Consider the following 21,346-nt stretch of genomic DNA (forward strand, 5'->3'; position numbering starts at 1 on the left):
ATTTATGGGGTTGTAGATGCATCTGATGTACTTGGAACAGCATATTTTATTTTCAAAAGATGATATGTCTGATGGTAAATCAGGATTTGAGCTCGAGAAGTGTGCCTAAACCTTCATTAGATCAAAATGCCAATGTTTTCAAAAATAATCTTCATTTAGGAGCATATATGTTTAGAGTATATGAAAATATACCTGAGCATTTATTCCAGCACACCATCAAAGAATAAAAATTACAAGTGGCCAACTTTTTGTAATTTAGAGACCGAATATGCCGCAATACATTTATCTACTGTATCAACTCACCTTTGGTACAATTATAATCCATACTATTTCTGGTTTACGAGTTTCATCAATTTTGAATCAGCGGTATAGTTGAAAGCAAAATACTGCCTTGTTTTTCGAGGTACGGCTATGAAACTACTGTTTATTTTTGAGTACGAACACGCTCAACTAACTTCTTTATTTTATCTAGTAAAAACTCTGTAGAGTATTTCTCGCTTGTTTTAAAAGTTCCAGTTATAATTTGTGTTGGAATCTGAGTGGAATACTGGTATACCAGTTGTCAGCAGTAGATTTCGTTTAAGTTTCGAGGTGTTACTAATCGTTTCACGATATCAAGTGGTGAGTAGAAACCCCATACGGACCAGGTGGTTATTTCACGACGCCGTCAAACGTATTTTACCTGTAATCGCTTTTGCATCTATGACAAAATATTTTGATGCCATATTTAGCCGGTTACTTGCGGATATACTGTATCATTGACACCGACCACGAAATGGTGTAACATTCGTCAACTGAAGTATTCCCAATTATAATTCTGATTGATATTTTTCAAGAAAAGGTCAAAGCATGTAGTACGAATGAAGCCAGTTATCAATCGCCCGTCTTTAGCCTTAGTTTCGCGATGTCAAATCCGTAGAAAGCGACAATCAAAACAAAATCTTTGTAGCTCAAGTGCCTAGTATTTCTATACCAGAACCATCCGCCGACCATAATTCTTTTACATTAGCATGATGAGCTTTCTTTATACCAATCAAAAATAAAAGTCCAAATAACCCAGTATTTCACACCTTGAAGTATCTAAGCAGTCTCGGGTCTAGAGTATTGAACTCGGTCTCCTTACTAATATATAAGTGCACGTTACGATTTCGTCACCGCGTCAAGCGATCAATTATTTTTAGAATGCATCTATCTCACTAACGATATTTCTAACACCTTTGACCGGGAACCACGTTTATTATATTAAGCTGCCTAATTTTGAAGTTGTAAACTTTTTTGCTCATTTAGATTTTATCTTTCTATGTAGAAGTACTGTCCTCAAACTATTCCTAGATCTGACTTCGTTCGAAAATCTTGTTCAGAATTGCTTTCGTGGTCACTACCTCACATCTTCGATGTTTAGATCACTATCACTCTCTTGGTCATCAACACAGTCTATTTCAGTTGAAATGTCTTGCAGTAAACTTTGAATTTGCTCAACTGTCATATGATCCGACCTAAGACATTGTATAAATAATATCGATTATTAGTACGTACCAAAACGTATACAAATAATAAAACATATTATTATAAAAATTAAAATGTATATTATATATTGATATAAAACAATACTTACATATTTTGTTCTTATTACCACACAAAAATAAAATTACAAAATAATAAGTCAGGTACAACGAATGACGCGTTTTGTTTGGCGTAGGTACACGAAATGACGCGTGTTGTATTTTGTGACAACACTATAAGTATTTCGTCGATGTCTGCAATAAAGTGAACTGAAACACTTTAAAAATAGTCTAAACGTAGATAATAACATTAAGGAATACCCATGACCGCCGATAAGATAAAAAAATAATAAAAGTTGAATAAACAAATAAATATAAAACTGTTGTATTATTTACAACAGCGCGTCCGCTGGAAGGTTAATAATTTATAAGCACAAACCAGAACTATTTATTTTCAATTTTTTTTTTTATATATTTTGATGATGATCTATTATAATAATAATATTATTTATTTAATTTAATTTTTATTTTTATTTACGTCCAAACGGCTACGTCCATTTGTCCCTCTTCGATAATGATCTTATATAATTGATTTCAAATTTAATATTTTCCATTACAGTGACCCACTCGTAATCTACTGTACAGCAGAGCGACATCCACTTACCTTCTTTTTTTTTTGATTTAATATACTAGTTCAATTTTAAATCATTATTTTATATCTTGTATTGAATTTGCAAATCTTAGTTATAAAAATAAATATTTCGCAATAAATAACTTTGAAGCCCTGATTAAAAAATACATTCAACCATTTCAACTTTTGTTGTAACCTAGAGTTTCAATACTTTTTTATTTCAGCTGATGGGGCCAAAAAAAAATGGAAAAATTTAAGGGATACTTATGCGAAAGAATTAAAAAAAATTCCCAAGCCTCGTTCGGGAGCTAACGCTGACAATGAACCGGAGTATACAGGAACTTGGCCATATTTTGAGTCCTTGTCATTTTTAAAAGTTATTCTAAAACTCCGAAAACAAGACGGAAGTATTATTGAACCAGAGGAATCAGCAGAAAGCTATCTAATGGATTCGTCGGAGTCTACATACGCTAGTCAGGGAGACAAATTTGACACAAACATGACACAAAATAATTTTGAAAGCACTACTCTCGATGACCCTGAACTTCAGGGATTTGAACTTGAACAGTCCGAGTCGGTCATGACAACAGAAAATGAAACTGAAGCAAGACATAATTATAGCATCTCTTCAGCCTCATCCTCAACAACAGCTACGACAAAACAAAAACGAAAACATAAAGATGATGGATTAGAAGTATTTATTCAATTAGAGAGAGAGAAGATACAAGTTTTGCGACAGGATCAACAGGATAACAATGACGATGACTTACTTTGGTTCAAATCGATGTTACCATACATGAAACAGTTGCCATCATTAAATAAGTTACGTTTTAGAACACAGATGCAGGAGCTACTTCTTAAGGAGTTGTCAAGTTTAAATAAACAACAAGTACCACAATTTGATTCACAAAATTCATTTTTCCCTAAAGATTATGAAACCTTATAAACTTTAACTTCAAGAAGTTATTATAAAATCTTAAGTTGAAATAAATATTATGATTTAGTAATTTTTTTTTTGTTTATTCTATACTTAAATTTATGTTACATTTGGCGATCACAATATGCAGTAAAAACTTATTTTTTAACATTTCTACATTATTAACATTAATAATAAATATATTTTAGATTTGCATAACATTACAAATTTATCTCATAGTTAAATAAAGTGGAACCACGATAACTCGAACATGTATAAGTCAAATTTTTAGTAATTCAAAGGAATATTTGGGCCCCGACACTTCAATATTTGTACATAGACTACTTTCTATGACTCGATTTTTTTTTGCCCCAGATCGATTCGAGTTATCGAGGTTTTACTGCATATTATAAATACATAACAAATATTGTCTTTTACCTTAAAGTCACCATCAATCGTTCTTCGACTGAAATAGGTTGCTGGAAATTAGTAGGTTTTAATTGCAGAACAGGTTTTATAGCGTCCACGATGTAATCAAAAGTTGTGGGTAACATTCGAGCATACTCCTTAAAAAGCAATGATTGACTTCTCAGTTCTTCATATAAGTGGTGAAATTCTCCATGAATATGTCTTTCTAGATAAATAATGTTGGTTTCATTTCTTTGTCGTAGGTGGAGTTTCTTCATGAGTTTGTACTTAAGGTACGAATTATTCATTAAAAACCCTTTTCGTACGTCCATGATCAATGTACTATTGATATTGGGTAGTGATAATGATAATAATTATGTAAATTGGGTTGTTGGTATGTTGGTTTACAAAGACAAAACTGTGTTTGTGTTCGTACGCAAGTACCGACTTTCATGGACCGACTGATCGACCGCGAGTCGCCGCGGAAGATCGGCGGTGCACGTAGGACAATGTTGCCGCATCGCGTCGCGCCGGATCGCTTGAATTTTCGCGCGAATTGCGCCGCACCGCGTTCGCGTCGAATTCGCTCACGTAGGCCGCCGCGTTATTATTTTATCACCTTTGACCGGGCTGATACTATTAGCTATGATTACGTCTTCGTTAATTTCGTATTTTTCTATCGTAATTAATTCGTGTTCGATTTGTTCGTCCGCTCTAATTTGTAACACGCAGTTACTTCGTAGTGGAATAATTAATGTATTATTACCTATTTCTTTTTTTTCTGGTATAATTAATATTTTTTTATCCCAATCTAAAACGACTTTATTTAATTTCAAGAACGTGATGCCTATTATGCCTGCTTCAGGTATTGGAAAATTATCGTGTACTATATCGAATTTAACCGTAAAAAGTTGTTTGTCGATGTAAATTGGAATTATTACCAATCCTACTGTTTCCACTGGATTTGCATTAATGCCCTTAATTTGTTTTTTATCTTTTTCGTTTACCATTTTGTGTCCTTTTAAACTTGAGATTTTTATAAGATTCATTTCAGAACCGCTGTCAATTAGAAATTTAATTTCGTTTTTAATAAATTTATCCGAATAACACGTAATATGCTCCTGTTTTATTGGTGTTATTATACGAACACTACTTCCCGATTGTATTTCACTGATAGTCCTATCATGATTTTCCTGTTCATTTTTTCCTACGGGTTTATTTTGTTCTTTACGTTTTAATAAATGGCACTCACTAATATTGTGATTCGTCTTTTTGCAGTATTTGCAGAACTTACTAGAATATTCGCGTTTAAAATCGGTTTTTGGACTTTGTCCACTATTCGGATTCCTAAAAGTAGGTAATTTACGCTCGCTAGTCCTACACTCATTAGCATAATGACCGAATCTTTCGCAACGATGGCATTTAATCGGGCGGCGTACGAGTTGATTCCCGGGTACCTGTTTACCTGCACCGACACCGTTGAGTTGATTCCCGGATCATTAGAGGGTACGTACGAGTTGATTCCCTATTATTGTATATCAATTATCAATAGATTGCACGAGTAAAGAGTTACCCCCCGTTAACATCCGCACAGACAAGCACGGCGCCACGGATCTGGTCCAGGGCGGACCCGAGCACGTCGGCGTGTGTCTGGGTGAGGTCAGAGAACTGGAAGTATGAAGATACTACCGTCAAGCTGACTTGTCCCACCGTAAGCGTGGCCGCGGCCAAGTGGGGTGTACAGAGATGTCTAAGAGCGAGGACTCCTATGGCCGGGTTCGCGACAACAACGGCAGCCTTCGGCCATCGACCCGCCGCGATTACCCTAAGGGGATGCCTGTGTAGCTGGTAGATTCCCGTACCATCGGTCGCTGGCTCTTGGATTAGCACAACGTCTATGGCTAATTCTACCAGAAGTTTGTGTATCTAGTGCGTGGCCGCCATTCCGCGGCCCGCGTTAATTTGAATGAAATTTATCATTTTTTCTTCGGTCCTGTAGACCACCGCCTGGGCGGGGATCGTATCCAGCCTGGTGGCACTTTCGGGAGGACCGTCTGCTCCCTGCACTAGCTCCGGCTCGTGGTGGACGGGCGTGTGTACGAAGAGACCTTCCGGGTTACGCATATTATCGTCGATTACCAATTCGCCTAAGGTCGATTCTTGTGCGCAGTCGCTGGACTCACTGTCCCTAGCTTTGAACACGCGGATACGGGCTTTTCGCCTTCTCTGTCGAGCTCTTTGTTTGTGGCGCCGGGCCCTGTTTCGGTTAGGTTAGGTTAGGTTTTCACCGCAACGGCCGCGTCGCTAGACGAGCTCACATCAGGTATCGGGCCGCACAGCTCCAACCGCGTTCTTACGAACGACGCAGGTGGCGGGGCCCCCGGATCCGATCCCCCGTCTATGGGGGTGTCCATGTTAATCTGTCCGTCCATAAGTTTTTTGCGGGTCTGCTAGGTCCGGCGTCGATCAAGTCACCGGACTTCCCTTGTAAACCGAGGGGGCGGTCCATTTATTCGGGGCGGAGTCCGACCCTCTAGCACCGGGCATGGCCCTAAGACCATGCTCTGCGCCCGACCACCCAGCCAAGGGCAGGCCACCGCGTCGGCCCAAACAGAATCGCCGACTATCCCCCCTCCAAGATTTTAATCTCATAGGTGGTTCCCCGACCCCTCCCCCCTAACAGGCAGGGTCGCCCGGGGAGACCCCTGAAGGTGGTCCCCCGGTATTTTTTCCGTGAGCGCCTTCTAGGCTGCGAGCGGCGGTCCCCCGGCCCAGTCACTCAAGTCCAGGCCCCGGTCTAATACTTTTATGGCCCGACTCCCTCTCGGGGAGTCGTTTTTATCGGTCCACAGGTTGTTAAGTCCAGGGCCGTCCTCGGTCGTGCCCTCGTCACGCCGATCTATTCCGCCAGCTCGTCTCCGCCCTTTTTCGGGCGACGGGGGTCCTCAGCACCCGGATTCCCCTGGGCTCCGGTTCCTCCCGTGCCCTCCGAGACGACCCCCTGCTAGCGCGGTGGCGGCTGCGTACGAGTTGATTCCCGGGTACCTGTTTACCTGCACCGACACCGTTGAGTTGATTCCCGGGTCATTAGAGGGTACGTACGAGTTGATTCCCTATTATTGTATATCAATTATCAATAGATTGCACGAGTAAAGAGTTTACGACCGTAAAGAGTTCAACCGTCACACTCAACTCGCTCTTATGTCCACCGAGACCAAGCGCGAATTTACAAAAAAAAAAAAACATTACACGTCGCACGCGAATGCTTGTTGGTCGAACGCTTTATCAAAGATTATCGTCATTATTATAACCCACGTATATATATAACGTATATGTTATTTATCATAATAATTGATTTTAGATAGTTAGATAGCAGTTTTTATAGTTGAACATAATCTAGAATATTTGGAATGTTCCAGTATTGTTACAACCATTATTAGTTCAACGTAAATTGTGTCGTTGTGTTAAAACTGTTGTGTATTTTTCGAAGTGTACATTTTTGAATAAATATGGAATTTATATTGAGTGAAAAGTCTAAACCATTAATACCAATAGATGGATATGCATTTTGTTTCCATAAAATGCTGGCAAACGATATCCAACGCTGGACATGTAGCAAGAGTAACTGTAAGTGTTATTTAAAAATCAATAATAGTAAGATTATAGAAAGCAACACAGATCATAAGCATGACAAAATTGACGAAAATATTAGTAAGCGGCAAGCGCTGAGCAATTCCTTAAAAAGAAAAGCTGTTGAAGATGTTTTTGCGAAGCCTTCAAAATTAATTCGCAGAGAGTTGAAACACGGAGATATAAGTTCTTTAACGAATAATGATTTATCTCTAATACGGCATAATATACATCGAGCTCGTTCTATTATTCATCCTTCACTGCCAAAAAGCGCCATGGAAACTCACGCAGTTTTAGAATCTATGAACTACACAACTAATGACAATGAACAGTTTATATTTGTTAATAATAGCGTGAGTTCTATTATAGGTTTTTCTACTGAACGTAATTTGAACGTTTTATGTGACTCACAGACATTTATATGGATGGGACTTTTAATGTCTGCCCTAAATACTTTACTCAACTTTTTACCATTCATGGATTTAAAGATGACGTATATATTCCACTTGTATTTTTCTTGCTTCCCGACAAAAAAAAGATCACTTACGAGCTAGCGTTCAAATATTTGGTTGATCACTGTAGTTTGCACGGTATGACACTCGCATCTGTTCAAGTATTTATAGATTTTGAGATTACGATTCATATGGCAGTAGTGAGCGTATGGCCAAAATCACAAATACGAGGGTGCAGATTTCATCTAGCCCAAAGTTGGTGGCGGAAAATTCAGAATCTAGGTCTCTCGGCAATTTACAAAGACACTAGTTCAGAAAACGAGACCGGTAATTTTTTGAAATTATTTTTTGGCCTACCTTTTCTAAGGCCAATAGAAGTTATTGATTGCTTTACAGACGAGTTGATGGCAATTCGACCAACAGGAGACGAAAGAATTGAAGAGTTTATGGACTACGTATTTGACAATTATATTTCTCCAGAAGCTAGTTTTCCACCAAGTATATGGGCTCAATTCTCAACTACTTTAAATAGAACTACGAATAGTTGTGAGAGTTTTCACTCTAAGCTCAACAGTTGTTTTTATAGTGGGCACCCAAATATTTTTTTATTTATAAATGAGCTGTTAGAAGTACAATCTGAAACTTATATTAAATGCGGAAGTAATGGAACTAAAAAATCTAAAAAAACATCAAGAAAAACAAATTTTTTTAAGAGAAGAGATGTCACGGTATACTGGTAATCTCATTACCAGATACCAATTTATAAAAACAATGTGCTACAAATTTTTACCAAATTAATTATTTTTTTTATTTTTTTTATCTAGTTACTACCAAATGTTTTTAATAATAACTAAATGTTTTTAATAATAATAAATATAATATAATTCAATAAATAATAAATAAATAAAAATTAAATGATTTTCAAAATTTAAAAAAACTAAAAAAACAACATTTTTGAGAAACTTGTCAGCCAACCTCCTCGTGGTGTTTCTTGGGTTATGCTAATAGGCTGAATATCTTACTAAATATTGAATAAAATATATAATGACCTGGGAATCAACTCGTACGTATCTCTTAATGACCCGGTAATCAACTCGTACGTACCTTTTAAGGACCTGGGAATCAACTAATACATGAAAAAGGTCTCGGGAATCAACTCACCTATACCGTTTAATCGCGCTGTTATCTCTATTACTATTTTTATCAAATTTATTTTTGTTAGAATTATTGCCATTCGCGTTATTAAAATAATCGGTTGACTTTTTCTCCTCCATTGCGTGTAATACTGCCCCTTCAAAAATTTTTACGTTACGCGCTTTTAATATGATTCCTATAGATTGCGATATACCTGCTATAAATACGCTTAATGCGTGTGCTTGCACTGTTTGTGCGATTATATTCGCTTCTACCCGTGGTTTATCTATTGTTAACGCGTGTGTTAATTCGTGTGCAGTTTTTTCTATTCTAATGGAAAATTCTTTAACCGTTTCTTTTGCTTTTTGTCTCATTTGACTAAGCTGTACTTGTAAATATGATACCGAATGCGCAGAACCGAAAATAGTTCTAAATAGTCTTTTTAACTCATCCCAAGTTGTGATTTCTTTATACCTTATTGCCTTAAATGCATTACCTTTCAATTGTGCTAAGATAGCTTCTAATATAATCGGTTTTAAGTTGTCGGAAATATTCTTAAAAATAAATTCGCATCGAGTTTCAAATGACGCTAATTCTGATTCAGTACCTCCTGAGAAAGAAGGTACCAATTTAAATGCTCCCTCAAAACCTAAATTGTCTGTAGTGTTACTTGTGCTAGTCATTTTTATTTTAAGTGATTCTGGGTGGTAAGCTACGATTTGCCAATTCCTATCTATACCCTCAGACATACAAAATAATATTCAAATGACTTACAATTTTTGCATTTTGAGCTGGCTTTTTCTTTCTTGAGATGCTGAGTTCATTTTGCCCTTGCTGGACGCTTGAACTTGATTTGTCCTTGCTGGACGCCCTTGAATAATGTCCTCTCTGGACTGACCTGCGTGCTGATATGCTCCGCAGAACTCTCTTCCTTCCTTCTTTCGAGTTGTCCGTGAATGTGGATTCGTCGGCGGGTCTCAAACTACTTTTTTGAGCAAGCCAAAAATTTTCGTTTGAAGAAGTGTGACCCCACACCTGACACCAAATTTTATGTAGTAACCGTCGCTGTCACTCGAACGTAGTTTACTGCAATGCTTCTTTAACGACGAATGCACAATGTCAAGTACAACGTCGTAGTATAGGAAGAGTAGAGGTTTGAGTTTTAAGTATTAATAACGAAATATTAATATTTACTTTAACAATTTATTAAATATAAAATAACTTTAAAATATAAACTTTTTAGAAGTGTTTCGACTTAGTATTGAAATACTAAACCGGAGAGAATATGTGTGTGGAACGTTTCCCTAGAGGCTCTTGGTAAGCATGGGTGAAACGTTTGTGTATGAACTACTCTCTGGAGCTCATTTCTGTCTCAGCGTGACATGATATGTGTTGTTAAGAAAATATGGCATTAATTCATTAATTTGTTATTACATTTTTTTTTTTTTTTACACACATAGCTCTTAATTCAAACTTCAATGATTTTATACAGATACACATTAAAATTGACCTCATATAATGTTACAGGTAGTACAAAATCAGCACCAGATGATTGCAGCGCCAGACGGCGAACAAGACATGGACGTGGAAATTGTTGAAGTACAAATCGATGATGTCATGACGGACGTAGACGAAGAACCGTTGGTACAAGCCCTAGAGGACATTGAGGTTGTAGATATGCTGCCAGCTGACGCTGCAGCAGTATATGAATTCATAGATGTATTCGACGTTTTATCATCAGACGTCGACGATGAAGTCAGTGTATATTTCACATTAAATAAAAATAGATGACTTTGTTGTTTAAACTACAGTTCATACCGATTCCCCTGGGTGCTCCCATAGCACGTGTGCCTGTTAGAGACCGTCCGGCTGGCGTTCAACACCAACTTCCCGAACAGCACGACATAGGACCATTGGATGCCGTCTGCGCTCACTGTGATGACCGTCATTTCCGGTGTGAGAAGATTGGAAGGACTCATTTTACAATGTGTGGCAATAATGGTCAAATGGCTATTACGGGTGACCGCGTGTTGGGTCAACCTCCAGAGTTATTAATTCGTTTGTTAATAGATGATTCACAGGTAGCCAGACACTTTAGAAAAGAAATCAGACGATACAACAACACTTTGGCGTTTGCTGCGTTTTCCATTGACCTCAACCCAAGACGTTTGCCAGGTCGGGGACCAAAAGTGTTTACTGTTCACGGGCAGGTGTATCGTAGGATTTCTAACGATGTCGTCAGAAATGAAATGATGCAACCGAGTAACTGTGAGTTGTATTTCATTGAATCCGGGGAGGCCAATGGGATTCTAATGGCACAACAGCCACGCCAACGTCCATTATTGGAGAACTTGATTACAGAGTTAGACAGTCTGTTACGGCAAATCAATCCGTTTGCAGTGGCTTTTCAGTAATAATACATTAAATATACATTCATTACACTTATAAACAGACCCCATCACATTGAAAATCAAAACACACACATAATAATAATATTTTATGTATGTACATAAAATGTGCATAAAAAAATAACAATCGTTACATAAGTTAACTCAATGATGGCACTTGAGTGTACTGTGGATTTGTTGTATTCGTTATTGTCATCACTCATTATATTTGTACGACACTTTTAATTATTTTTTTGTTGTTGTATAAAAAAAAAATTAATCATATAGTTTTTTGTTAATATATTTCAATCGATATTCTATTGCTTGCATGTACACATTTATGATAGCACTCGCTACCTAAATTAACTTAATTCGTTGTTATTATTAATTAATTCATTATTATTTCAGAATATTGTGTTGCGATATACTCATATAATTTATAATTATTCTTATTCTGATGATGTACGTAGTTTGCATCTTATTCACTGCTCACTCTTTAAGATATCTACTTTTTTAAGAATACAATTTAACATGTGTGATTTTATGATACCAATGCACTATCATATTCTTATTTCATCTTAATATATATACATACAATTATTGACCAATTTTAATCACCGTTAAACCGCTCATATTGTACCAAACGAGACTTAAACCTAATCATCACCTCTATAGCATATTTTATTTATTTGTATTGTATTACACTGAGCGTCATATACTTTATATATATATTTCTGTATGCTAGCAATAATAATACATACAATACATACAATACATACAATACATACAATGCTAACATATTATATAATATAATAATACATAATATAGACTTCTGAATAAGAAGAAGAAACACTACCACACTTATGGTTTTATTTTTATTTTGCATATATATATATATATGTACAGATGATAACTGTATTATTATTTTGTTACAGGACCATGCGACAGGTATGGCAAAGGGAACAAGAAGATGCTGCTGCTGATCCCACGGTGCGACCGAGAAGAGTGACAATGCACATCATCGCCGACCCAAATAATGACCATTGGCGATACAATCCACCAACTGGTAATGCAAATGAAATAGCAGTCGTATTCGTTGGTGATGACGGGTGTAGAAAACCGACGTTTTTAGTATAAAAACGTAGTTCTAAAGTGCAGTGGCCTAAAACTATATCACGCCACCAAATCGGACCACTGATGCTTTTACCTAATTGGATTAGAAACATCACGCCATTTCCGTGACGTCAATCATCCTTTCCTAATCATGCTCTTGCCGGAAGAATGACCACTGCTATTGATTTCCCTCCGTTGCCGGGTTTAATAGCCTTGATGTCATCTATTTTGATAGCGTTCGTCGTTCTAGAAGATATTGCAGCGACTAGTTCTTCTGGAGTTACATCTGTATCCAGGCCTCGTATCTCTACCGCGGCAGTGGTTGTTTGGAGATAAGTTTCGGCTCCTGTTGTGTCTCCTGCAATGGTTCTTACCTGGGAGGTTTTGTTGGTTTTCTTTTTTAACTGTAAGAACAGATCTCCGCTCCTTGTTCTCCTTGACATTCCAACTTCATCCGTTAGCCCGGCGTCGTTAAGGCCTTTCTTCAGGCTTCTTAGGGTGTCGGCGTATGTCTTGTCCTCAGTTATTTTTATTATAATTGCATCTGGTGCAACTTTGGCCAGTTTTTTCCCAGTGCCTTTTTTCTTGACCGCATGCCAGTCTGTCTTACCGGTTTCCTTATAGTCGGGAGCAGGCAGCTGGTTCTCCTCTAGTGGCTCTTGCTCGTCCGTGTTTGTCTTCTGCTTCCGCTTCATCCTTTGCCTCTGGGCCTGCCTTTTGGTTGTTGGTTCAGGGCTCTGAGCTTTCTTCTCCTGGCTCGGTTGACTTTTTGGGCTCTTCTGCGTTTCCTGCTTCGGAAACGTCAACTTTGGCTGCTGTTGTTGATGCTGCTGTAACTGCTGCCGTAGGTGTTGTTGCTGCAGCTGTTGCTCCTTTTGTATGTCCCCTATGGCGCTCATGTGTTCCGCCATTTCGGCGATGGCTACGTTCTGTGTTTTAATCATCTCCTTGAGTTCCGACATCGCTCCAAGGAGCTCGGGTTCTTGGCGTCTCGTTTCGCACGGTATGGATACGTCATTGCTCCGCTTCTTGATTTCAGTGACAATATCTGTCTGCGATGAGGCATCATTCATCTGCGTATTTATATTGCTTATCGCATTTGTATTTCGTCCCGTAGTTTTAACTTTAACATACTGCTTCATCACTATTCCTGTGTTTTTCAGGGTGTCCTTCAATTCTTTGTGAACGTTACGCGTTCTTTCGGCAAACTCTGACATCGAGTTGATGTACCCCTGAATCATAAATAGGAGTTCTTCCTCTTTAAGACTTCCTATATTTATCGTTTTAGGAGTCTTGTTTGAGCGTCCGCGGTCTTGCGGAGTCTCCTTATCCGCCAACCTGCTAGCTGTTGCCAGCGCCACTGAGTCAAATCCGTTGCCCATATCTCCTGTTGTTTCCGTTTTCCTTATCGTCTCAGCAGTAGTATTGCCGGGTGGAGGAGCCATGCTGGACACTCCTTCACTCGGGATTTGGCTTGCCGATAATGACTCCTGGGGCGAGCCACCCCCAGTCGCCGTCTCCCGGAGTCCCCTCCCTGTAGGAGGGCTCCGGGACGAGATTCATCATTGTAGGTTGTAATGTTCATAATGATTGTAGTGACTTGGCCACCCACTGACGAAGTCAGTCTCGCTTCGTCTGTTTGTTTTCGTTCGTGCTCCTGATCTGCCGAGACACCGGCGGTCGATCGTTCCCCCGGTGGTGAGCTTGTCCGCGACCGCTTATTCGTCCATCCCGAAGGTGTGGCTTATCTCGCGGCTATCCTACATATCTGTAGGACATTCCCCTATCCGCAACCTGGGGACGCGCCCGGTGGCATGCTCATGCCTCCCGAAGGCGGGGCCTCAATGCTACCTGCAGACCTGCTAGCTACAGAAAGGGCTAGAATTCGGGTTCGCCTGGACGACCAGACTGACGTTGTCCCGAGCACCGTTAAAAACCAAGAAAGAAAAATCAGCATTGCAGCTTGGCAAGCTCGGTGGGACCGGTCTGAAAGAGGCAGATGGACATACCAGCTCCTCCCTGACGTTAGGCGCTGGTTAACAAAGCCACCGCTAACCCTGACTTACCGACTGACGCAGGTGCTTTCGGGGCACGGGTGCTTCCGGAGCTACCTGAAGAGGTTTAATCGAGCGGATGACAGCTATTGCGTATACTGCGACGACCCCGACGACACTGTTGAGCACACGATTTTTACCTGCTCGAGATGGGTTGACGACCGCGTTCGAATGACTGAGATTATGAGGCGATCCCCGAACGCGGGCGACGTTGAGGAAATACTGTGTGGTCCCCTGCCACATGACTTGCCAGAAAACGCTCAAGCCCGAAGGAGAATCATCAAACAGTTCAAAACTAATCGCCTGGAGTTCATCCGCATGGTCGAGACGATTCTGTCGACCAAGGAAAAAGATGAACGCGAGGAAGAGGCCTTGCGAAGGGCATAGGGGAACGTGCGACCGCCCTGATGGAGAACGAAACATCCAGAGTGGCGGACTCCGGTCAGCTCGCCAATCGGATGACAGGCACGCGAATTCAAGGGCGGCGGACTCCGGTCGGCCCGAGAAGGTTAGAAAGAAGTCCAGTAAAACTTGTAATGCATAAAATTCAGATTGACCTTTGTTAATGTAAAATTTAATTGTTAATGCAAAACTTTGAAAATGCTTGAACGGGTTGAGTCGGGGAGCTGTCCCGTCTGCCTCCCATGTATGTATTAACATTTGATACCGTCAATAAACGATGGCGGCGCCGCGGAAGCAATGCGAAAGCAGATCCCGCGGCGTCGTCGGTTAAAACAGGAAAAAAAAAAAAAAAAAAAGAAATTCTTGATAATAAATGTTTTTAAATCCTCTAAGGAGATATCATCTTTTCCAGTTTTTAATGTCAAGTAGTTTTTTACAACAGTAATTTCGGATTTTAAATTATAACAATTGACATCTAATAAATCCTAGAAAATAAAAAGATATACATAAGTCATAATGTGTTACTATTTATTATTAATATTAAAATGTTGTGTAGTGTGAAATTAGTAAGTGTCTTATCAGCCAATTCATGTATGAAAATCAGGGTATTTTAGGAGATGTTACTATGTTAGTCAATTATACAAAGTTTAAATAATGTATCAATTAACAATTACATTAGTTATAGTATAGGTATACCTTATAGTGGTCAATAAAGAATTTGCTTTTTTCAATGTTCAGTTTAAAAAAGTTATCAATAGATTCAGCCATTTCCAAACTTTCTGTACAAAACCGTTTCTTCATATTGACAATAATGGAATCTAAAACTTTAAAGTATGCATTTACACGAAAAAAATCTTCAGCAGTAGCATTATCAACTTCATTAGGTTCTTCGGTACCAGTAGCAGTAGTCAAAACGAAATCATTAAGTCTATTAGGTTCTCTTCTTATTCGTTTCAATCCTAAAATACAAAAATACTTATAATTTTTACTTTCTACAGACTACACCTAACTATAAAAATATTAAATAATTTTTACTTTGTGTTTGAAATGGTACATTGAAATTAATGTTGTAGTCTTTAGCAAAGTCTTGGATTTGTAACCATAAATTATTAAAAGCAAGAGTAGATCTACCATTTTCAAAAGTTTGCAAAACACCCTTGATAAGAATTGCTGCTTTGCCTAGTGTTGCATTTTTTTCTTGTAGCATTTGACAAAGAATATTTATTGTAGACAATATATCTTTTAAAATAAACAAATTAACAATAAATGTGCTTGTTGACATATTTGTAAGTATACCTTGAAAAAAAAACATTTAACCCTTCAATGCGTGATTTTTTTTTTTTTTGGATAAAATTTATCCATTGGATAACTAATTTTAAGTCGCTGAATTCATATAAAATAAAATAAAAAATCTTAAGTCATTATTTTTGGGAAAATCAAACGATTTTCAGATTGTTGCACCAGTGCAACATCACGCATTAACGGACCTAAAATTTGTAATTATAATATATTAGTAATGTATAAATATTTTATACATTTTTCTTAATAATATTTTGTAAATAAAAATACTACAATATTTAAAATAAGTAAAAACAATTTAATATACTTGGCAATATTTTGTGCAGTATATAAAAATTTAAAACAAAAAATAAAATCAAACAACTTGTTATACAAATAAAATAAACTTAACACTTTTTTATCACATCGCTTTTTATCACTTTTTAAAAATTTACTTTTACACAAATAAAGTTTAATAACAATTAAAATATAAATATTTAAAAATTAACAGTGATATTCATAAAAACAATTTTTGGTTTTTGTAACACATAAATAAACAAGGCACTTTGTACATTTAAAACTTGTATATCCTGAGCAGTTTGGATATTTACAACGTCCCCTTTTCCCATAGGTTTTTGGAAAATGATCACATTTGTCTAATCTTACATCTTTAGTAGGACGTACTGTTGGTCTTGTTCTATTTATTTTTTTTAAACTTTGCTCAAAAGATGTAGATCTGCGACCTCTGGTTGACTTTTGGAATCCTTGACGAGTGAGAGTAAAAGCTAGGTCCTTACGCCATTCAACCAATGTATATTTTACTGGTTCTCCAAGCTGTAGTTTTGTTCTCTTGTAAAGTAACCAAGAGTTAACAATTGACATATCCACCATATGATAAAACAAACGCATGAACCACTTACGCGTTCTCATTCGTATTTTATAACGACCTATAAGGCTGTCTAATAAATCAACGCCTCCCATAAATCTATTATATTCTTTTATGACATTAGGGCAATCAACTTCAATTTTTTTTTTAGCTTTTTTATCAAATCTTTGGGTTTTTAACATTGGTAGTGAACCACAATAAGTTGATAACATATTTACAGGTTTATTGTCCTTCCACCATGTTACTGATATAGGAGCATCTTGGTATGTAGATATATATTCAAATGATTTACCACGACTTAAAAGTTTAGATACTTTTTCATTTGGTAATGTATTATTAGGCAAACGATCCTTCCTAACAGTCCCCAGTGACATAATTCCATTTCCATATAAATACGACATCAATGGTATACTTGTATAGTAATTATCGAAATACAAACGATGGTTTTTATTTTTGTCAACATTCCGAGTCAACCTCAAAACAATATTTCCACAAGCACCGAGATCAGGCTCGTTTACCAAACGGAAACGTTGCTCGTTTTCTTGTCCACTATAAACTTCAAACTGATAAGAAAACCCATTGACATCACAGAGAACGAACAATTTATAACCCCATTTGTGGGGTTTTGCAGGCATGTACTGTTTCAAGTAACTTTTACCTTTGGTAGCGCAAAGTTGTTCGTCAATCGATAAATCTCTAATGTGCGATATAGAATTGAATTTATTATTTAAATGATCAATTATAGGTCGTATTTTATGTAACCTATCATAATTTGGGTCATTTCTAGATAACATTAAGGTATTATCATTAAAATGAAAATATCGTCTTATTTCTTCAAATCTCTTTTGACTAAGTGAGTTATATACATGAGGTATTCCCAAATGGTCACTCCAGTAGTCTCTGATATTTGGAATTATACATAAAGAATTGTAAATGCAAATACCCAAATATCTTTTGAGCTCATTTGTTGACACGGAATATGAACTGTTTATATTAATTTGTGAAGCATAAAGTTCACTTTCGTGTTTTATTTTTGTTAGTATATTTTCATCAAAAAAATAAGAAAAAAACTGATATGGTGTAGTCATTTCGGTGATATTATTATTTAATTTTTTTTCATTGTGACTGAGAAGTGATGGACAAGTTACTAAATTCCCTTCTTTCCATTTTAAGTTCAAAAATTCTTGTGTTTTTTTTAAAATTTTGGGAAAAGCACTTTTAGTATTATTATTATATAAGCCAACAGAAGAACGTAAGAAATTTGGTTTTATAATACGATTGGATATGGATTTTTGAACAGTGGGTATTGTAAATGATTTATTTTTTTCAGCTAATTCAGTGAGTGTATCTAAAGGCAAATCAGGTATAGACGATGGTAAATTTGACTGGGTTTCATCAGGTAAAGCATTTGCAACAGAAGCGCCTTGTGGAATAATTACATACTCCCCTTCATTTTCATATAAAATGGGTAAATTATCAATATCCAAGTATTCATTTACCAACAAATCATTTTTCGGTTGCGAACTTGATTCATAAAACATATCATCTTCGTCAGAAAAATCTAAATCGTCGTCACTTACGTCCCAATTAGCAACTAGACGTGCAATTTCTACGTCGTCGATAAATTCGTTCATGATTCTAAAATACATAGCAGATAAATATTTGTACCATTTGTGCGCGATGTTGCATAAGAGCAACAAACTATTTTATACCTGTAGCTAATTGAAGACTTGCTCTATGGTACTAATTATACTCCAAATTAAAGCATTACATACCTAATAACACATGAACTATTTTATAACAATAATATATATTTATTTTTGACCAATAAAAGAAATGTCAAAACATCAGTGATACAGCTTATCAATTTGTAGAACAGCTGCGATTTTGAACGATTGTATATCAACTGCATTTAATATCGAAATCGTTTCGATTGTTTCATCGTTTAATATAGTTTATGAAATGGCTACTAGATGTCGTTATGTCCATAAAGTACAAATAATTAAGCTAGAATAATAATATTAAAGATTGTTGCACTGATGCAACACAACGCATTGAAGGGTTAAATATTAAAATCCAATTATTTTAAATGTTTCACACAATTTACCTAAAGCTTCATTTGCATTTCTATCAGTTTGATTGTCTATTTCTTGCTGTAAAACATTTATAATAGCTTTATAATTATGTAATATTGCTTCACAGTTTTTAAACCGACAGTTCCATCTAGTATCACTTAAGCAACCAATGTGGATACTTTTTATTCCCAACTTTTTTTGCATGTCAACAAGCATTTGGTTTTTAGTTGGATGAGAAAAACGGATATATAACCCTTCAATGGTATTGAAAACAGTCCTGGATATATAACCCTTCAATGGTATTGAAAACAGTCCTAGTTTCCTATACAAAAAAAAAAATATATATTTAAAACAGCTAAAACATACACTTTCAACAAATTACAATTTACCTTAACATATTTGCACATGTCGATTACTACAAGATTTATACGATGGGCCATACAATGCGTATAAATGGCATATGGAAATTTATTTTTAATTTTAACCTGAACACCATTGAACTTTCCAGACATAACATTTGCCCCATCGTAGGATTGTGCCACAATATGAAACGTGTCCATGTTATTTTTAGTAAGGTAAGCAAATATATGGACACTTAAGGATTCAGCATCTTGTTTGTCAGAAACGTCAATAAATCCCAGAAATCGTTCTACAATATTAAGGCCAACAGTATACCTTACACATAAAGACATTTTTTCTTGCTTAAAACACCTAAAATAAAAATTAAAAAATCCAGTTGGTAGGTGGTGAAAGTACTTCTCTCATTGGGTCTTTGGTTATAATCAAAATAATTTTTAAACCTTTACTAAATTTAATTTTGTATACTTGTCATTTAAAAGTTAGATTCTTACCTAGCTTCATCACACATTATACCAAAAACTTTAGTGTCTTCAATTTCTTTTGTAATTTTATGTCTTATGTTCTCAGCACATAAATTAGCCAACTCATCTTGCACAGTATGACTAGTGTAATTGGTAGTATTTTGAAACTTTTCTGCAAATTCTGGATAGTGTTTTGCAATTAAATTGCAAATTTCTTTAAAATTTCCTGTAACAAGAATATATTATGTCTATAGGTAGTGAAAAATGTATCTGGTATTTTAAATGTTATATATTATAAAACATAATGTTTTATATATCTATTAGATAATCTTTTAGCAGGGAAAAAATTTAAATTGTAATATATGTTTAATTATTTTAGTTAGTTACCTTGATTTAGTGAGAGCCTTGATTCTTCATGTCCTCTAAACGCTAATCCTTGGCAGCTCAAAAATAATGTTATATCAACAAGAGTTTTAACATATTGGGCATTTTTTTCTACGAGAAGCTTGTGGCTTGATGCTACTTGAGAGTGGACACTTCCTGTTATTGTAGTAGAAATATAAGCTTCCCATTTGGCCATGCAAGTTAAATGCTGTTTACTAGTCGAATGTCCATGCAATTTACTCTGTCTATTTCCTTTTTTTCCTCTTGACCGGATAACTATATAAATACAATAAACATTTTTAAATATAATAAAAATAGTTAAAATATAATTAAACAAATAGGTACTTGCTTTTTTCCAGTTGTTGAATCCAATACTCGTAAACGTAAAATCATTATTATCACTTGCTATGCTAAAATTGCGACAGCAAAAACAGTAAATAGCATCACGTTTAATACTATATTTTAGCCAATTAAAGCTTGAATAATAAACGGAATTAAAACCACGGTTTTGTTTCCCAAAAACAGTTTTTGGATACGACTATAGTAGGTACAAAGTACATAAATTATAGTTATAAATGTACAATAAACTACAAACCATTTAAAATAATTTGGTTTTATACTTGCCTCAAGTACCGGACGAGATGGACCAGTCAGTAAAGTTCCTAGATCACAAGTCTTAGGTACCAAATCGACACATTTTACTTTTGTAGATTCAACTGTAGTTATACTTCCTAGACTACTTAAAGAGTCGTCTGGGTCAGTATCGTCTGTGACATTAGTACAAACCGGGGCCACAATAGACGGTTTATTCACATTAAAGATCGCAAATAATTTCTTAGACATAATGGTCAATAAAAATTAAATAATTAAACTCGTTAGCCGTTAACCACTCAAATAACAAATACTGAATGTAATAAGTGGCGAAAAACAAAAATACTAGAATTCGTCAATTATGGCAACTATCGATTAACTTCATAATTAGTTAAAAATAGAATATTATTACGGAATTTCATAGTACCGGGACAACTGCTGATAAACAACCAATACGAGTATTATTACGTATTATTAATAATAGTATATTACAAAGTATAATTATTATGATGGTTCCATGTTATGACAAGTTTGTAAAATTGAATTTTTGTCATAGAATATTTTTTGTACAATTTATTTTGTGATTCATATATTAAAAATAAATTTTTCAATTAGAATAATTATTGTATATTTAGTCACATTAAAATTGTGGTGGCCAGGGGGGGCTAAGACCTGTACTTTA

General features: G+C 36.2%; 6 protein-coding genes and 1 pseudogene across 6 annotated transcripts; 3 read left to right on the top strand and 4 right to left on the bottom strand.

Annotated features, from left to right (window-relative positions):
* Positions 1-950: 950 nt before the first annotated feature.
* On the bottom strand, positions 951-1,486 carry LOC112592569 (annotated as a pseudogene).
* Positions 1,487-1,708: 222 nt separating this feature from the next.
* LOC112592563 lies at positions 1,709-3,079 on the top strand. The gene is made up of 2 exons (XM_025336670.1): positions 1,709-1,742; positions 2,358-3,079. The coding sequence occupies exons 1-2, from the start codon at positions 1,709-1,711 to the stop codon at positions 3,077-3,079; spliced, it is 756 nt and encodes a 251-aa protein (XP_025192455.1).
* A 3,887-nt stretch (positions 3,080-6,966) lies between these two features.
* On the top strand, positions 6,967-8,279 carry LOC112592564. The gene is made up of 2 exons (XM_025336671.1): positions 6,967-7,471; positions 7,576-8,279. Exons 1-2 carry the CDS (start codon positions 6,967-6,969, stop codon positions 8,277-8,279), a joined length of 1,209 nt encoding a protein of 402 aa, XP_025192456.1.
* A 1,717-nt stretch (positions 8,280-9,996) lies between these two features.
* Positions 9,997-12,197, top strand: LOC112592565. Its single transcript, XM_025336672.1, has 4 exons — positions 9,997-10,050; positions 10,201-10,428; positions 10,485-11,083; positions 11,996-12,197. The coding sequence occupies exons 1-4, from the start codon at positions 9,997-9,999 to the stop codon at positions 12,195-12,197; spliced, it is 1,083 nt and encodes a 360-aa protein (XP_025192457.1).
* A 3,107-nt stretch (positions 12,198-15,304) lies between these two features.
* Positions 15,305-15,891, bottom strand: LOC112592570. The gene is made up of 2 exons (XM_025336675.1): positions 15,665-15,891; positions 15,305-15,588 (listed from the first exon to the last, which is right to left on the bottom strand). The coding sequence occupies exons 1-2, from the start codon at positions 15,834-15,836 to the stop codon at positions 15,305-15,307; spliced, it is 456 nt and encodes a 151-aa protein (XP_025192460.1). The 5' UTR covers positions 15,837-15,891.
* Positions 15,892-16,042: 151 nt separating this feature from the next.
* Positions 16,043-18,427, bottom strand: LOC112592566 (piggyBac transposable element-derived protein 2-like). The gene is made up of 3 exons (XM_025336673.1): positions 17,865-18,427; positions 16,519-17,777; positions 16,043-16,116 (listed from the first exon to the last, which is right to left on the bottom strand). The coding sequence occupies exons 1-3, from the start codon at positions 18,425-18,427 to the stop codon at positions 16,043-16,045; spliced, it is 1,896 nt and encodes a 631-aa protein (XP_025192458.1).
* Positions 18,428-19,124: 697 nt separating this feature from the next.
* LOC112592568 (zinc finger MYM-type protein 1-like) lies at positions 19,125-20,916 on the bottom strand. The gene is made up of 5 exons (XM_025336674.1): positions 20,694-20,916; positions 20,077-20,349; positions 19,720-19,915; positions 19,258-19,579; positions 19,125-19,190 (listed from the first exon to the last, which is right to left on the bottom strand). Exons 1-5 carry the CDS (start codon positions 20,914-20,916, stop codon positions 19,125-19,127), a joined length of 1,080 nt encoding a protein of 359 aa, XP_025192459.1.
* Between the last annotated feature and the right edge of the window lie 430 nt (positions 20,917-21,346).

Source organism: Melanaphis sacchari, unplaced genomic scaffold (genome assembly GCF_002803265.2).
Source record: "Melanaphis sacchari strain LSU unplaced genomic scaffold, SCAv2.0 Contig1798_pilon_pilon, whole genome shotgun sequence".
Classification (NCBI taxonomy): domain Eukaryota; kingdom Metazoa; phylum Arthropoda; class Insecta; order Hemiptera; family Aphididae; genus Melanaphis; species Melanaphis sacchari.

What these genes read in the sequence shown, in the direction of transcription:
- LOC112592563 (XM_025336670.1), top strand. Translation starts at nt 1,709, where the DNA reads ATGACGCGTGTTGTATTTTGTGACAACACTATAA. An exon ending in ATTTTGTGACAACACTATAA is followed by an intron (nt 1,743 to 2,357) that starts GTATTTCGTCGA and finishes TTTTTATTTCAG; the next exon opens with CTGATGGGGCCAAAAAAAAA.
- LOC112592564 (XM_025336671.1), top strand. Translation starts at nt 6,967, where the DNA reads ATGGAATTTATATTGAGTGAAAAGTCTAAACCATTAATACCAATAGAT. An exon ending in TATAGGTTTTTCTACTGAAC is followed by an intron (nt 7,472 to 7,575) that starts GTAATTTGAACG and finishes ATGGATTTAAAG; the next exon opens with ATGACGTATATATTCCACTT.
- LOC112592565 (XM_025336672.1), top strand. Translation starts at nt 9,997, where the DNA reads ATGGGTGAAACGTTTGTGTATGAACTACTCTCTGGAGCTCATTTCTGT. An exon ending in GAGCTCATTTCTGTCTCAGC is followed by an intron (nt 10,051 to 10,200) that starts GTGACATGATAT and finishes ATAATGTTACAG; the next exon opens with GTAGTACAAAATCAGCACCA. An exon ending in CCGTTTGCAGTGGCTTTTCA is followed by an intron (nt 11,084 to 11,995) that starts GTAATAATACAT and finishes ATTTTGTTACAG; the next exon opens with GACCATGCGACAGGTATGGC.
- LOC112592570 (XM_025336675.1), bottom strand. Translation starts at nt 15,836, where the DNA reads ATGCTACAAGAAAAAAATGCAACACTAGGCAAAGCAGCAATTCTTATC. An exon ending in TGTACCATTTCAAACACAAA is followed by an intron (nt 15,589 to 15,664) that starts GTAAAAATTATT and finishes TTTGTATTTTAG; the next exon opens with GATTGAAACGAATAAGAAGA.
- LOC112592566 (XM_025336673.1), bottom strand. Translation starts at nt 18,427, where the DNA reads ATGAACGAATTTATCGACGACGTAGAAATTGCACGTCTAGTTGCTAAT. An exon ending in GAAATGACTACACCATATCA is followed by an intron (nt 17,778 to 17,864) that starts GTTTTTTTCTTA and finishes TAATATAAACAG; the next exon opens with TTCATATTCCGTGTCAACAA. An exon ending in CTATGGGAAAAGGGGACGTT is followed by an intron (nt 16,117 to 16,518) that starts GTAAATATCCAA and finishes TACAAATTTTAG; the next exon opens with GTCCGTTAATGCGTGATGTT.
- LOC112592568 (XM_025336674.1), bottom strand. Translation starts at nt 20,916, where the DNA reads ATGTCTAAGAAATTATTTGCGATCTTTAATGTGAATAAACCGTCTATT. An exon ending in AAGGCTCTCACTAAATCAAG is followed by an intron (nt 19,916 to 20,076) that starts GTAACTAACTAA and finishes TTCTTGTTACAG; the next exon opens with GAAATTTTAAAGAAATTTGC. An exon ending in ATAATGTGTGATGAAGCTAG is followed by an intron (nt 19,580 to 19,719) that starts GTAAGAATCTAA and finishes TTTTTATTTTAG; the next exon opens with GTGTTTTAAGCAAGAAAAAA.